The sequence below is a fragment of the Staurois parvus genome, unplaced genomic scaffold (assembly GCF_062004578.1).
Source record: "Staurois parvus isolate SC_StPar_1 unplaced genomic scaffold, SC_StPar_1.0 ptg000022l, whole genome shotgun sequence".
NCBI classification, from domain to species: domain Eukaryota; kingdom Metazoa; phylum Chordata; class Amphibia; order Anura; family Ranidae; genus Staurois; species Staurois parvus.
The window spans coordinates 3,577,501-3,595,148 of NW_028317818.1; the positions used below are offsets into that span (position 1 = coordinate 3,577,501).

A 17,648-nucleotide genomic window follows, 5' to 3' on the forward strand; every position below is an offset into this window, starting at 1 on the left:
GCAATACATTTATTACAAGGGAAGAAACCGTTAAGGTTAAAAAGAGAGAGGGGCTTAGCGGGTGGGTTAACTACGTTGGGAGATATCTTATCTCTAAGTGTTGTGGATCTGCGGAAAATAACTTCCGGTGCATCTGGTAATATGTCTGTCAGCACTGGATCCGCTTTTCAATTTTTCTTAATGTGGTGTATAGATCTGTGTTGAACTGAGAATGTTGTTACAAATGGGCATATCATATTTTTAGTGGGTTTACTGTTATTGTTTAATAATTCTTCCCTGTTCAAACTGACCACAGACATTAAAGTGTTATCTAGGACATCACGATTGTAGCCTTTCTCAAGAAATCTTTTAGTATAGTGGCTTGGAGATGGTAACTGTGTAGATCTGTGCAGTTCCTCCTGAGTCTAAGGAAGTGCCCCTTGGGTATGTTGGTAAGCCAGCTGGGATGATGACAGCTATCCAGTGGTATGTAGCTGTCCGGTCTGATGATTTAAAATAAGACTTAGTAGTGATACTTCCATTGCAGTTCATTAACGTAAGATCCAGAAAGTTAATTTCTGTGGTACTGTAATTATAAGATAAACTGATGTTGATATTATTGTTATTCAGTGTACCGAAGAAATTAAGGACTGTTCGTTCCCATTCCAAAGTAGAAGGACATCATCAATGTAGCGTTTATAAATCATCAACTCGGGCCACTCCCTGGCGTAGATGATGTCCTCTTCCCAGTAGGACATAAACAGGTTTGCTAGGCTAGGGGCAAATTTAGCCCCCATAGCCACCCCTTTAGTCTGCAAAAAATACTTATTGTCAAACCACATATAGTTCTTGCTCATGGCAAAGTTGAGCAGGTCCAAAGCATGTATGTATTTAGGACTCTGGCAAGATGGCGCCGGCGCAATATGCATGTGCCGTCTCACCTATATAAAGACTGTTGTAATGTTATGGCGTCAATGGTATCTGCCTCTGAAGAAGTTTGTGCGCACGAAATGCATTAGAAGGAGCCAGGACGTTGTGACGTCACGCTGCCGGCGCCACGTGGAGGCCTGGCAGCCATCTTAGTTTCTGGAGGGTTAGTTCTCTTCTGACCTGATGCTGTTTTTCTGCTATTTTATTGATTTTAATGTTTGCAAACATCCATCTTTTCACGATTTAATCCTTAAACTACTACACTATGGGCATCCTTCATGGTCTCCTTTGAGGAGCATTTTGTTTATAGAGCCCGTTTGATCCAGTCATCCATCCATCCACTGAATCCCAGAGAAGAGAGTTCCTGTAAGCAGGCATCTTCACCCATTCATCCCTTTAAAGGGACCTCTGGCTACCTGGATCTACTTACTCTCCGCTGGGCTTATAACATCACCACCCTGAAGGAGGATTAGCCGCACCCCTGACCAGACCTTTACCTGTTAAGGAGACCCTTGCTGTTACATTTAATGCGTACTCAAATTACGCATCTGGTTAGTGCATCATTTTTACCACGCCATTTGGAGCACCATCACTGGATTTCATGACCATTCCGCACCTTATATTCACACAGACTGTCACTTTTATTGAACTTTTAATATGATTTATAATAATTTATTGCTAATTTTTATGTGGGATATATATTTTTAAATCATTTTTAGCGCTGCACTTATCATAATCACCCCCTGACTATTTTGGGGTACAACCTGAATCACCCAGCATTTGAGACATGATGGGTCACTATCGTGCTGTAAACAGATGTGGCGCACCAAGGGAGCCCTTAAATGATATGTCTCAATGTCATAAATGTGGTCCTGAAAGCGTCTACGTATTGATCTAAAGGTCTTTCCAATATAAAAGGATCCACAGGCGCAAGTGACAATGTATACAACACCAGAGGTGTTGCACGTAACCCTTTGATTGCATCTGAGGATTCTTCCAGTGGGCAAAGTTAACCTATCGCTCTCCACCATGTAGCTACAATAGTCACATTGTCTACACCTAAGGAAACCGACCCTTCTGGGACAAATGGAAGGCTTCCATGTGATGTTTCTGTGGAGCAATAAATGCACAATGGATTGGACCTTACAACATATAAATTTGGGTTTTACTGGTACCATCTTCCCCACAAGGGGGCCTTGAGAAAAGAGGTGTCAATGTTTTGTACATACATTCTCAACTGTTTTGGTAATTTCTATGTATTGAAAGCCCAATGTAACTTTGTTCCTGTCATCTACGTCACGCTCTATGGCTAAACAATAATTTCTCTCGATTGCTCTCCTTGGACCGTTTTGTAAGCTGTTACCAACCATTTATCCTTGTATCCTCGCCTACAAAACACCTGTAATTCCTTGGCTTCTGTCTGAAAATCCGTCAAATCCGTACAATTCCTTCAAGCTCTCAAGTACTGACCGGTCGGAAATCCCTTAGCTAAGGGGTGTGGATGGAAGCTGTCTGCATGTAATAATAAACTGTTTGTAGCAGTCGGTTTTCTATATAGAGTGGTCATAATAGCTAATTGAGATATTATTTGTATTGATAAGTCTAAAAATTTAACTTTTGTTTTGGTGCCAACTACTCGTGAAACGAAGGTTGTACGGATTGACCGAAAGTTGTGCCATAAAATCCCCTTCTTCACAGTGCCGGTCCAGAGAAAGAGGACGTTGTCGATGTATCTGTACCAGGATAGAATCCTGGACAGACATACCAACGACGCTCCTCCAGTAAATGCCCAAGATTCCCAATCTCCTAGATAAAGGTTGGCATAAGCTGGGGCACACTTAGTGCCCATGGCTGTTCCCTTAGCCTGGCAGTAAAATTTACCATTTGAATTGAATTTTTTTTATGTTTTAATAAAAACTTCAAGAGTGTTTATTATGAAGTCATTGTGTCCTTGTTTTTTTATGGGCAGGCGCCGTAGTACTTTTTCAATTATTTGTACACTCTTGTTATGAGGTATAGCGCAGTAAAGTGCTTTGATATGCAATGTGAGCAATATCGTGCCCACTGGTATCGATACATCATGTAAAAGGGTTAACAAATGGAGAGTATCCCTAACATTGGAGAACTGATTACATACAAAAGGTTGCAATATCTTATCAATATATTCACTGATGGTTTCAGTTATTATGTATTGTTACATACAGTATCAAGGAATTTGTAACCATTATCAACAGTAAGCATAAATATCTCAGGAATCCAGTACATCTATGCATTTCTCAGGTTTGCCTGCTTCTTCAAGATGGGAAGCTACCATAATAATTCATGAGGTTCATTCTAAAATTAAAGTCCTAAATCCTTTTATGCATTTTCTAGACTAATTTTTATTTTCCAGAGAAAAGATACATAGACATGACCTAATAGGCAATTTTCTTATGTCTAATTATTGGAATTCAAATAAAATTCAATTGATAGACAAAAGGAAAACCAACATGACTAATTATGTGAAGTTAAAAAAACAATACATTATTGCAGAAACCTTTTTATAAAATATGGAACCCATGGACTAGATTAATACAACTTCAGTAGTCCAACTTTGTTGAGAAATGTTTGTGTTTAATATTGACAGGGTATGTTTTCAGATTGTTCATACAAATTAACTGTTATATTTATTATGTCCCAACCCGCAAGGACCTTCTTTTCCCAACACCCCTGTTCCATCCCACTGCTCCCTTACTTTCTTTACCTATATTCTAAGTAACAGAAAATATGTTTGTTAAACTACTTGGTCTAGGTATTGTAACTTTTATGTGTTATTCTGTTTCTTACAGTTTTTTTTCTGCCTTAGTGCATCTATCTAATTAATAAATAATTTACAAAAAATATATACAGTGTATTGAGGTGGTGAATGGAAATCATTCAGATTACCGAACCCAATAGATTAGCAAGCAGTAAGGCTGGTTTCCCACTGCTGCGCTGTGGTTTGACTTTAGCTCAGATGTATCAGCGGGTTTGGCTGCAGTCCCATAGACTTTCTATTAGGTTTCACATTTCTGGTGCCTTTTCTGAAACACTCAATCTAAAAATCTACAAGACCGCAGCTAAAACCATGCGTAAACCACAGATCTACCTGTGCTGCAGCTCAGCAGTGTGAAACCGGCCTAAGAAGAACTCATGCAGTTATGTGTTTTGATGACATGGCCCTAAAATCTTCCTAAAGTAAACTTGGTGCTGTTGTGCAGGAACCATGTTTTATATGCAGAAACCTGTGTTCAGATGATCCATATGCCACTTTGGAGCTCCTTTAGATCTCTGCTGCTACTAAGCCCCATCATCTCCTTTATTTTCAAATGCCAAAATTGCTTTGGACAATAAACTCTGGCAGAAGGAAAGCTGCACTCTGGATGCTATTCCCAAAAAGAAGTAAGCAGAATGCAAAGGACTAGTCACCAACCAGTCTCCCTGCAGTTGATATTTCCACATTACTGACTTACCGTGCCTTGCTTTGCTCTGTGGGGATGTGACTATCTTCATAGAGGCAGGGCTTTGCTTCCTTATGTCAGAGCATCCAGCAAGGAGAACAGTGAAAAGTAGGAATACAAGGGGGGGGGGGGGGGGGGAGTCCTCTTTTTTTTTTTTGGTGGGACTTTAATGGCACAATTTACTTGTATGATAAATTTCAACAATTCAAAAGAAATTTTTTATAAAAACCGTATGAAATTTTATTTTTACAATCTTCAGAAATAAATTAAAAGCTACAATACATATTGCGGCGGTGTCATCTGAGATGGTATTGCAAATCTAATCATGGATCATGCATAGTTCACACTTGATGCGTTTTGAGATGAACACTTCTGAAGAAGAGATTTTTGTTGAAGAAGGCATGATGTCTATAACAAACATAAATTATATATTGTAAAGATAAAATTTCGTACTGTTTTTATAAAAAATCTTTTTTGAATTGTTGAAATTTATCATACAAGTAAATTGTGCCATTAAAGTCCCACCAAAAAAGAGGACTTTTCCCCCCCTTGTATTCTTTAGGGATGTGGGCACTTTGTATTTTATATCCCTTGCTCTCTCTGAAGGTGGGACCTGAACACCATGGCAGCTTCCCACTGTCATTGGTTGCTAAGGACTCCGGGGGTTCAGTATCTGGGGTCCTGTATGGATTTTAAGGGGAAACTTCATACAAAATTCAAGCAAAAAGTACAGGATGCAAAAATCTATGCCAGACCCTCATACAAGCACACAGCCTAATGCCGACAAGGGCTAACAGTGATATTGCTCCCTTGTCATGTTACAGTGCTTAAGCGTGCACTGTTTGTCAAGTCATTAGCTATTCGATTTGAACACTGTCACAGGAAAGTGAGTCACATGCTTCCTCATATGAAACCCCCAGAGGGCGCATTTTGCCACTTTTAAAATTGTGGCTCCATCAAGAATCCCACTGTTATTTAATCCTTAAGGAATAAAGTTACATGTATCACCTCTGTCTATTTACTTGAAATGAATGGGAGGATTAACTGCTATAAAGTTAAAGTGACCCTAAAGGTTGTGCAATGGTTTTTGGTCATCTTCCCAACCCCCCCCCCCCGGTGGTCCTGGATACTCCCCCTGCCAAGTGCCTCCAATAACATGCCTCCCGAGCTGCGCTCCTCTGCATGGTCATTGCCCATTAGCACACAGAGTGCAGCTTGGCTCTGTCCCTCCTCTATCTCCATTGGCTCAATGGCTGCATATATTGTATTAAGGTAAAAATCGTTCACCTTTAGAACCACTGAATATCTAATATCTACAACATGCTTTTAAACATGCCTAGTCCACAACAAAACCTTCTTATGAAACGGGATTTGGTTTCAATGTTCCTGTAGACCAGTGGTGGTAAATTTGAAAATTATAGAGGTCGTTGAGTGCAGGCCCCAGATGCTTTGAGTGTCGCACAATAGCAGTGTGTTTTCATGCATTGAGATGCATTGCATCAAGTTAGACAGCCCATTCAAAATGATTGGACTGTACTTCAGCTCAACATCCAAAGATTTCAGTTCTGCCATACGTTTTGTAGTGTAATGCAGTGCACACTAAAGAGAAAGTGAAAGTAAAATAAGCCCCATTACTGGTGTCAGTGACTGTAGGCAAAACACACAGCGTTTGTTTCTGTAGTTGCAATAATTACCCCAAGGTTTGGTGTCAGTGGCCACAATAATTAACCCCAGCATTGTTGTCAGTGGCTGCAATAGTAACTAATTGCATTGGTGTCTTCAGGACTGATGTCAATAGTCACAGTAATAACTCCCAGCATTGGTGTCAGGGACCACAATACTAACCCCAGCATTGGTGTCGAAAATCACAAAAAAAAGCCCATGTTGATTTCAGTAGGTACAATAATAACCCCCAGCATTGGTCTGGGTGTACTTTTTAACCTGCCTCCAATTTTTGTGGTCAAAGACATGTAGCAGAATACATTTTGGCCTACATTTATGCAGAAATTTGATTTTTTTTAAAAAATTTTACTGGACATGTTTAATCGCAAAAAGTCAGAAATATTTTTTTTCCTCACAATTGTCGGTCGTTTTTTTTTTTTTTTTTTATAGCGCAAAAAATAGAAAACACACAGGCAATCAAATACCACGAAAAGAAAGCTCAATTTGTGGGGAAAAAAAGGACACAAATTAAATTTGGGTGCAGCGTTGCATGACCGCACAATTGTCAGTCAAGTGGTTAATCACACTTTTTGGTTTTGCAAATACTTTTGGTGCTTGTTCAACCCATGTCCGGACAAGAATCGTACAGGAACCTGCTGTGTGTTCCTGTGCAATTGAACCTGCATGGAAAATGCACTGCTTTTGTGATCTGCAGTAGTTGTCAATAAAATGTTGACACCCTAAACGCAGGTTGCAAGCGCAGTGCGTTTTGCCCACACCTGCCTGCACCACGTCACATGGTACTTTTGAACCAATTGATTCGGTTCCATGCGATTCGGTTCCAGTGCATTTTAAAAAGTCGTACATTCACTAGTTTTGGCTCCATGCAGTGAATGGGCTTGAAATCGTACCTCACAGAGCTGCATGTGAATTGCACAGGACTGCACACTCTTCTAATGCAAGCCTGGTGTAAACCAGCCCTTAGGCCTTTAATCACTCCTACTTGGTTATGATGGCCATCTATTTTGTATTAAATCTATTTTGGCTTGATTAGTTTTAGATGATGGAACAACTGTTGTTGGAAGGAGAAATCATACAGCTCCAGGCAAGATTCAACGAAAAGCATGGGTGCAGGTAACAGAAATTCTTTTTATTTATTTCATTTGGTATTGTCAAATGTAAAAGTATCCCATCTTTGTCAGTATGAAAATACTTGAAATTATCATTTTTGTTGTTTAGCGAATTCTCAGGAAGATCCTGTTCACACCAGAACGCAGGGCAGGAAAGCCACGTTCCGATCATGTTTCCCACTCCATGTTCAAAATGCACTGACTGTGTGATCTGCTGCGAGTGTCAATGTAATCCTAATGACACTCCAAATGCAGATTGAAAACACAGTGCTTTTACCTGCACCAGATTGCATGATACCGCAGTACCACGTGATTCAGTTAAAGTGCGTTTTTTTTTTTTTTCTTTAGAAGTAGTGCATGCACTACTTTTGGTACAATTCACTGCGAATTCAGCCTGTTCAAAGTGATGAGCTGAAAATCGCATTGCACTGAACCACACAAATGCAGAGCGTGTCCCTGTGCAATTCCAGTGTGAACGAGCGCTAAAGAGAAAGTAACAGTGTATTTTTATGTTTTTACCTTAGATCTTTGTGAGAATGTGAAAGTTATATATAAAATTGTGTTTTTTTAAAGCTTGTGTTGGAGGTAGTCCTCTGTGGTGCATCTCTGTGGTGTGATGCAGTTATGTGGTATATCTTTTAACAACAACAAAAATGTCTGGCCTTATCAAGGCCATAGATAGCAGGGGTCACAACTGTGCCTCGTCGACCTTTCCTCCTGAATCAGACTTTGATTTTGCCTTTGAGCTAGACACATTATGCAAGGTGGTAGTTGAGGATGATCCCTCTTCTGAAGAATAGTATCAGGACAACTCACCTGTGTGTAAAAAAAAAAAAAATGTGCACATTTCTAATTTTTTTTTTTTTTTTTTAATTGTATATACAGGTGCATCTCAATAAATTTAGAATATCATCAAAAAGTTAATTTATTTCAGTAATTCAGTTCAAAAAGTGAAACTCATATATAGATTCATTACACACAGAGTGATATATTTCAAGCATCTGTTTCTTTTAATTTTTATGTTTATTGCTTACTGAAATAAATTACCTTTTGATGATCTAATTTATTGAGATGCACCTGTAGATTGTTAATAAGAACCCATTAAATTTCATGTTGTGTACATTTGTAGCTGAGATTTCATCCAAACTTAAGGATACCATAGCTAGCCTTATTGGTGCTGAACACTCCTGCTTAGTGTTAGAGAGGCTCACTCCATTGTGGGATCCCTTAAATTGCCTCAACCAGCTAAGATTTTCCTGGTCCGCTTGTTGGTAGACCCTATTATGTATAGGAACTGAGAGAAGACATTTAGTTTTCCAAAACGTTTCACTCAGCAGTATTCTCTTGAGAATGTTTGTTACAAAAATAAGCAGTTCCTATTGTAGATCCAGCCATTTCTTGTCTTAACAAGACCCTCACAGTCTCTGTTAAGAATAAGCCAGTGTTCAAGGAGCTGATATACAAGTTAGAGGCCCTCTTTAAAGCTTTTTTTTTCTCCTTGGTGGGCCCTGCAATACAACCTATGGTTCTTCAGTGGCAGTTTGCCAGATCATTGCTGTCTGGAATAAACACATGGCTCAAAATCCTAGTTCCATCCCAACGTGTGCCTCAGTCTACTGTCAGACCTTTTTACCTACAGCCTTGCACTTCTTCATGAATAGTTTGATACGCTTCATCAGATCTCCAGGATAAGATTCATCAATTCACATGTGGAGGATTCTTTGACTTAAATGCTGGTAAGCTGAGCTCCCATGCAAAATATCTCCTTGAGCGGTTATCCTTTTAAGGTGAACACCTGTTTGGTACCAGCTTGGATAAGTACATCAAGGAGATTACAGGTGGTAAGAGTACACTTCTCACCTAGAAAAAGAAGACTCGCACCTCTTCTAGTGGGACTTCTACTTCTGAGGTTAGGAAGAAAGGTTCCTTTCATCCCTTTTAATCTTCAAGTTCCAAATCTAAGGCAGAAACATGCTTTTGCAAGAAGACATGGCCCTTCAAACCAACCAAGCCTGGTTCCAGGGCTTCTTTTCCCAGTGATGGGAAGCCCCTACTTCTCAGTGTGAGGGAGCATCTGGTGACCTTTTTATGGTTCCAAAACCAAATGGAAGTGTCTGTCCCATTCTGGATCTTAAGACTCTCCGCTTGTTCCTACTGATTTAAAGGTTCCACATGGAAACTGCCAGTCATTGCATTGCTCCTTTCAAATGATGTTCTGGCCTCAGTTAACATCCAGGACATTTACACTTTTCAATATTTCCATCTCAATGTTGTCTGTATTTTGTACTGGGTTATCAGCATTACAAATTTAACATCTCCTTTCGCCTTACTACAGCCACCTAAGTTTTCACCAAGGTGCTTTCTCTGGCTTGTCTCTACTCAGGGATTCATGTTGTGGAGCACCTTGAAGATCTTTTAAAATACTTTTTCTTCCTGTGCCTGTTGAATAACATTAAGCAGACCGTGTAGACTCTGCAGAGGTTGAGGTTGGATCCTCAATGTAGCAAGTTGTCATTGGACCTATCTCACAGATTGGGGCACCTGAGCCTGATGTTATACAAAGTCCTGTTCAGAATCTACCTGCCTTTGGACAAACTCCTGTCCCTCTGCTCACATGCCCAGGCCCTTCAGGCCGTGGGGAAACCCTCACTTGAAGAATGCATGACGGTTTTGGGTCTAATGATTGCCTCTTGGAGGCTGTGCTGTACATCCACTTTCACTACAGACCATTGCAACAGAACATTCTGGCAGTGTGGGACAAAGAGACTCAGACAAATGCATCTGACCCTGAGGCCAGACCTTTTGTAGTGCATTTTCTACTCAGCCCTGAAATCGGGGAAGCCCTTATCTCTTACCTCAGATGTTCAGGTATAAGGCTCAGTGAATGGAAAAAAAAAAAGAAGGTGCATCTGCCCAAGGCAGATTGTTTGTTTTTCATCTGGCTCTGCCATAGACCACGACTGTCCACGTCTGTATTATATCAGAGAAGGGTGGTGGAAGGCCTGCTATTACAAAACATTAAACAAAAGAGTTATTTTGACCTATCTTGTTTTGTGATAATAAAGCAATTTCAATATTTTTTCCTTGATTTATTGGGTTGGATATAGGCCATGTAGGCTTACCTTTTCAGTTTTTTTTTTAAATATGTTTATGAACTCCTGGCGCTTGACTGTATTAAATCTTTTGAATGTTTATGGGAATTTTGGCAATTTCCAGCTAATGAGCTTTTCTGATGCACTCAAATGCAGCACCACATTTGCAATCTTCTTAAGTGTTACCCCATTTGAAAACCATTGCCAAAAAGACCTTTACCTGAAAGATCTAGTTTCAGATTTATATGCCTCACTCAAAGATTATATGGGCTGTCACACACTTCCCTATGTTTCAAAGTGGCAAGCTGGCCTAGGCAAAACTGTAGCTTAAACCACCTGGAACCAAATTTGGCTAAATTCTCCTAAATGTTCCTGTGATAAACAGTATTTGCTCAAAAGAATACTTACAGATTGCTTTCACGTTAGTATATGACCCCAGTGCCTGTAGCCAAATTTGTCTCCTCCGCATTCCACCTGTTTTTCAGGGGTTTGGGGAACAAGGCACTCTTTTCCATATATGTGGTCTTGCCCGAAGGCAATGCGATTTAGGACACGAGTTTATAAAATGATCATATCTGTCCTAAATATCTCTCTCACACACAACCCCTGGGAAGCCTTACTACATAGGCCAATCCCTTCTCTGACTAAAGCCCAGAGGAAGCTGGTGGGGTTTGTCTTCCTGGCAGCCCAACAAAAGCTTGCCAGGGCCTGGTGCCAAGTTTGTTAATTTTGCAGAGGTCAAGCAGAGGCTTTTGGGAACCATAGTCCATTAGAACATCACCTCTATACTCACAGATAGCCATGCCAGATTTTTGATAATTTGTGAACCATGAATAACCTATAATGACCACCTTATTCTAGGCCATTCTTTACTTTGCATATGATCACCTGAATGGGCCATCATTGCACTGCGAAGCAAGCTGGACCCAACAGGAACCTTCTTTACCTCCCCCTCCTCTCAGGCAAGTTCTCTCTTCCTCCTCTTTTTCTTTTTTCTGCACTGTTTGCCATTTACCTCTAGAAGGTCGTTCCCTACTTTCTACTTCTCTCCCTTTAATTCTGATCCCTCTATTTGACCCCATGACACCTTCCTCCCCTCTCCCCTCATACGAGGCCAAGTGCCTTCACCGGCAGCATTTGTTGCCAACAGTATGACCCATGTGTCATCTCGTTGATGCAAATGTGCAGCTAGCTATACCTTTTGTATAACAAGCAATGTAACTCTATTCTCTATTCTCCCTTGCCTGGTGGACCTGTTTATATGTCCTTGCCTCTGTTACTCTTTCTTATTATTCTGTTTGGCATGTTTGCTGTATGACACTTACCAAAATATTTTAAAACCCAATAAAATAATTTGTGAAACAAAGTTGTCTTTGATTTGCTGTGGGTAAACACCGTTATCGGTGTTTGGTTCTTCCCTTTAGTCTTACCTTGGCCCCCAGGGGTATTCACAAAGGTCCCCGTTCTGGTTCTAGGTCTTCTTCGCCTCAAAGATATCCCAATTGTTGGGTTACTTGTATGATCTCTTGCTTTGCAAAGAGACTTTTATGTCCTGGGAAACCAGTGTCAGTCATGCTGTGGATCTTGGAGGCCTTTGATTCCATTGCATTGATTGAAGTACTTGGACCTTCCCTTGGATACCTTTCAAACCTTGGTTCAGTAATGCTTAGGTGTGTTGTGTGCTTTCCTTTCTTCAGTTAGGGTTAGATGAACATCTAGCCCTCTGAATAATGAAAGCTCAGGCAACTGTTTTGTCTGTGCTTTTTTTTATGTAAGCAGATCTACTACTCAGTCGAAAAAGAAAATCAGGTTTTGTTTGTTAATGCTAAGGTGCTGTAAAACTGTCATTGTTCATTGATTGCTTTTTATTTAATTTTTTTTATTTTACAATATTGTTATAAGTGACTGTGTTATATTTGTAGAGTTCCATAAACATTAAATCTGAAAGAGGATCAGCTGTTCATATCATCCCAAATGTGAATTACTCAGAGGACTTTGAAACTGATGAAAATGTGCCTTCTGATCAGAGTGATGATCATGAACAACAGGTAAAGCTATTCCATTTGTTTTTATGTTCTGTGTGTTTAGGGTGAAATTTCACTGAAAGATGATTACCTTAGGCCTAGTTTACATTTGCAGTTGGGGAAGGGGGTGGGGGGGTGGTAAAGACAAGTGTTTGAGCTGCTGTTTTACTGCCCCAACTGTTCTTCCTTAAGCTGCAAAGGCGGCAGGGGTGGGGGGATGTACATATGCCATAGCCACGATGCTTTGTATCGCTGTGAAGCAAAAACTATCCTTGCTGTTGCATTTGGCGTGCAGTACCATTCATAAAATGCGATCCATTCAAATATTTTGTGAACAGGAAGGATTTTTACTGCAAAAAGAGACACATACTATGTCTCTTCTGTATTAAAGTAGGCTTATGTGCTTATAATACAAGATGTAAGGCGAGTGCAGAAAGTAAAAGGCTGCTAGCACAAATTGGGCAAAGGTAACAAGACACACAATACTAAATACAAATAGAAGTGCAGAGCTAAATATTAAATCTCCAAGTGCTTAAGTGAATATAGTGAGCATACAATATCAATATGATGTGAACCTGATAAAAACACATCAAATCTTATAAATCAAATAATAAAAAAGGTCTGTGTCACTACAAATCTCAGCAATCCTTGTGTGATAAACACGAATAGTCTGTGGTACTAAAAAAATCACAGAAATGTCAAGGTGAAATAAGTACTCTTCATCTAGTGAAGAAATCAGTAGTACTACAAGGTGCAGCAATACCAAGTAGGATATTCAAAAGTACTCATGATCCAGAGCGGAAATCCACCACCTCTTTTGGATGTGAACTCACCAGAATGCCACTGGTATAGTAGCGTTTGTGCTGATCATTGTGGAGGATCTCAGAAAGCCAAAATCAGGGACCGGACTTCTCCAGAAAAGGGGCTTACAGAAACCAATAAAGGATCTTCCCTCTGCCTCCTCTGAAGCTACTGTAGGCCTGATCGTCGTAGGTATCGTAATCCGCCATTGCTGCTGTCTTTTCTTCGCAGCCCTAGGAATGTTGTACCTCCTCAAGACACTAAGCTGTACTGGGTTTGTAATGTATGTGGGGCATAGCTACTAGATTTTTGATTTAGATTGTGTCAAAAGCTTCTAGGAAGGATAATGAACCCTTTTTTAGAAGAACTGAAATCCTCAGTTAACCAATGAGCTCTAGAAGAAATATTCATCCACATAATCTATAAGAAAGGCCTTAGTGAATGAGGGTAAGGCAGCTACTTCTGATATGAAATTGGTGCTAAATGTAAACAGGCCTGGTTTTTTTTTCAGGATTAAATTGGTTATATTAAATCTTCCAGTATAAAAAGCTAATCGTTATGTTGTAATTTTGAGATATCAGCAGAGGAACTGAACTTTGCAACTTCAAAAAAAAAAAGAAAAGGCAGGTGAAGGGCAAAGGACTAGCATTGCTCTCTACTGTGTCTCTGCATGCATGCAGCCATTTTGGTAGAGGCAGCAAATTTGCTTCCACGTGTTAGAGCCTCCAACAACAGTGACCAGCACAGTAGATACTCCACCAAATCTTGTGAAACTAGCAGTCAGAGGCACGAGTGTCTTAATCTCACACTGTAGATATACAGCCAATGAGGCTGTAGCTACATGGGTGCATTGGGCACACCAACATACCAGGAAGCTTGGATGGAATTCCAGACCAGATATATTTTTCAGGGTACTGCTTAGGTACAGTTAACAGCTGTACGTTTTACCTATAAGATGGCAAACCTTTACTTTTCGAGTTCAGATCCACTTTCAGTGATAGAATTGTATTGCATAGCACAGACGTTTATTCTAGAACAGTTAATGTTTCCTTTTAGACTGTGGCCATTTTAAACCAATTTCCTATGCCCTGCTCCTTTTCTCCACCAAACTGCAAAGAAAGAAGAAAAAGGGCCTCTAAGAATGGCTGTATAATCAGATTCAAGTAAGTCAATGAACAGTATACACCCACCTCCTATGGATGTGTGTCCTCAGTGTGGATGTGGTCACACAGGTAGTGCATCATGGTAATTGAGTTGTACAGAATATATCTCCCCCCCCCCCCCCCCCTCACCTCGGAGAAATGATGCACGGGGGTTATGCAAAGAAGAAACTGAAAGAAAAGATGCGTGTCTAAATGTATCTACCTGATAGACGAATTTCAAAGCCAACAAAGAAAGACATTCACCTCTAGGTCAATGTGCTGCCCTAGGCAATACAACCTCCCCTCCCCCTGCAGAGATAGCCCGACACTGACCAACAACCCACCCCCAGGAGAGCCTTCCACTACCACTACCACCCATACACCAGCCACCATCCGCCACGGCGAGCCAGAGAAAGACACTAGCCTTCACATCTCTGGATATCCCTGGGATCAAGAATGGGGTAGTGCATACACTGTCATGAAACCTGCAGTCTCTCTCGGAACTCACCAGGTCCCCATACCGCGTACGTCCCTTCTTCCGAGGGATGTGCTCTCCCCCTGAAAAATGCCGCCCAAGGCAAATGCCTTGTTTGCCTTTTGGTAAATACAATGTATCAGCATAACCATTAGGTCTCTAGCACTTTCAGAACCACCTCAGCAATGGTATCTCCTAAATTGCTTTGTTCACTTTATTTCTATACACAAAAAACTTCAAGTTAAATGTATTCTTTAATAGCTACAAAGGTTAGTTTCCACTTTGTGTACACCAGATCACTCCACAAATCCAGTTATTGCCTTGTAAAAGTAGTGGTGACATCATTAATGAGTTGTACATATAATGTGCAGAGAGCAGAACTATGGGAGGGGCACAGGAGGCTCCACCCACTACAGGCTGCCTGCAGAAAACCACAGGAAGGGCAGATACAAGACCAGTTACCCTGTACAAGGAGAAAGATCAGCAGTGACCGGTCTTATTACAATAAGCTCCTGCAGAGAGACAATATTTCACACTGGATTACTGTAAAGATCTGTAGGAAAAACACAGAGCACACCAAGAATCAAGGTAGAATACACACACATTTTGTATTTAGGCTATACAGTATTTGCTTATCCCAGAGTTAAGATTTAAGCGGTTTTATAGTTGTTACAGAATGAATACAAAATGGTGAAAATAATGATGAATATGAATTGCAAGTTTAAATCCGCTTACCTTTCCAGATCACAACACACTTTATTTTAGAATCTAAGTAGTGTAACTGATGTCTAACAATTGAAAAATTGTTTTTGCAGGCTTTAAAGGAAAGCTTGGAGCAAAGTTTGTGCCTGGAGCATGGCAACAGTGACAGCTCAGCTGATGAATATGACAACCCTGAAGAAATCCTTGAAGATGAAACACATGAACTTACCAAAAGTTTAACTGAACTAAGGCCTGTATCTTCAGCTGTCAGCCAAAAAAGACTGATGCCAGGAAATTTAGTTTTGCTAGAATTTAATGGTAAGAATGCTTACTTTGAGATTTACAAATGAATTTAATGAGGATGACAAATATGAGTAAAGTTCAAGAGCTAAAAATACCTATTAGCCCCTGTGAACTTTAAAGACTGTCCAGCCAAAGTTGTAGTTACACTTAGAACAACCCATATAACACTGGGTTGGGAGTTGCTTTCTAGTCAGATTTTATTTATATAACTTAAACCTTTATGCCAATTCAAGAGAAAAAAAAATTCTGTTGCTGTGATTATTAACTGAAGTTGATCTTTTATTTGTCTTTTTACCTAAAGATCCCTTAAATCCATATTTCCATCTAAGACAACCCTGTCCACAGAGTGACAATGCTGCCGTTGCTTTATATCAAACAGATTTGTTAATCTATTACAGGAAGTGGAAAAATGAATGTACTGGGTCACACGTAAAAAAAAAAAAATTGTTAAAGGAGAATTTGGAAAAACAAAAATGTCAGTGTTAGGCTTCTTTCACACTGGTCCGGTTTTCTTCTGCTTTTGCTTTTAAAAAAAAAAAAAAAAAAAGCGGAAGAAAAATGTGTGACCATTTATTCCTATGGAACTCTTCACACTGAAATGGTACTTTTTCAAAGTCCTGCTTGCTGTATTTTTGGTACATGTTTGGTGCGGTTAAAAAAAACTGCGCCAAAAATGCACCTCCCCATTGAAATCAATGAAAAATGTGTCAAAAATGCACCCGTGGTGCGTTTTTGGTGCATTTTTGAGTCACATTTCCTGTTAAAAATGCACCACAAAGGCAATGAAAATGAAGTAAAAACATGGCAAAAACGTATATGCGTTTTTGCCGTGCATCAGTGTGGAAGTAGCCCTAATGCTAGTGACAGACTGCATCATATATGTACATTTTTTATTTTTTTTTGCTCATAGTGACACTCTAAATAGTGTTTAAATAAATATTTAAGCAAGAACAAAGCTTCACTGCTGAACATACTATATATAGAGGCTTTTATCACTGGCCTCGCAGCTGAAATTATCACATCTTTATGCAAGAAGCGTAAGCATTTTTTCTGCAGTAGGAAATGCATTAGATATTGGTGTGTGAGTATATGTGTGTTTTGTAGATATATATATATATATATATATATATATATATATATATATATTATATACATATACACACGCACACACACACGTTAGAAAGAAAATGGAAACACTACATGATTTGCAGGTATGAAATTGATGACACATTGAAAGCGGTAGTGATGTAACATTCTTTTGCTTCCGCTGTGTGATGAGGCACCTAGCTTACAGGTGGGAAGCCTCACTTTCGTCATTCACTGTGCGTTGCTAGTTATTCCCAGTCGTGTCAGAGCTTACTAAGCTTCAAAGAGGGACAATTTTTGATGCCCACATAGCTAGTGCCTCTGTGACTAAAGTTGCCAATTTATTTGCCATGTCTCGAAGTACAATATCAAAGATTATGATGACATATACAGTTTCTGGGAAAATGTTGTCTGATAAGCATAATCACAGTCAACATGGTCAACTGACCGAAAGAGGCAAAAAGGACATTGTGCAGGATTGTGACCTGGAATAAGAAAACTGCTGCAAAAGTGACTGCAGAGTTCAGTCTCAGTCTTCATGGGACTGATGGCTGTATATCTCCTGTGTGGGATATAAGGCAGTTCTTTCTTGACTGCTAGTCAAAGGAGATTTGAATTGAGATTTCATGATGTCATTACTGTGTTGCTTAATGTTCTTGTTTAATCTCTTTGCATCCAGGGCAACTTTGTAATTTTTCAAACACACATTAAAATCTTAATTTTTTCGAGAAAATTATTTCAAACCCCCAAGTTATATTTTTTTCTGAAAGCAGTGGCCCTGTACAATAAAATGGTTATAGTTGAAATTTTTTATGTCACGTGACATTTGCACAACTTTTTATC

General features: G+C 39.7%; 1 protein-coding gene across 1 annotated transcript in view; it reads left to right on the top strand.

Annotated features, from left to right (window-relative positions):
• Positions 1 to 17,648, top strand: part of KATNIP (katanin interacting protein) — a 179,715-nt gene that overhangs the window by 21,773 nt on the left and 140,294 nt on the right. Inside the window, exons 5-7 of the mRNA XM_089691998.1 lie at positions 7,105 to 7,184; positions 12,195 to 12,320; positions 15,530 to 15,734. Coding sequence (XP_089548124.1) covers positions 7,105 to 7,184; positions 12,195 to 12,320; positions 15,530 to 15,734 — 411 coding nt within the window. The remainder of the gene's footprint in view (positions 1 to 7,104; positions 7,185 to 12,194; positions 12,321 to 15,529; positions 15,735 to 17,648) is intronic.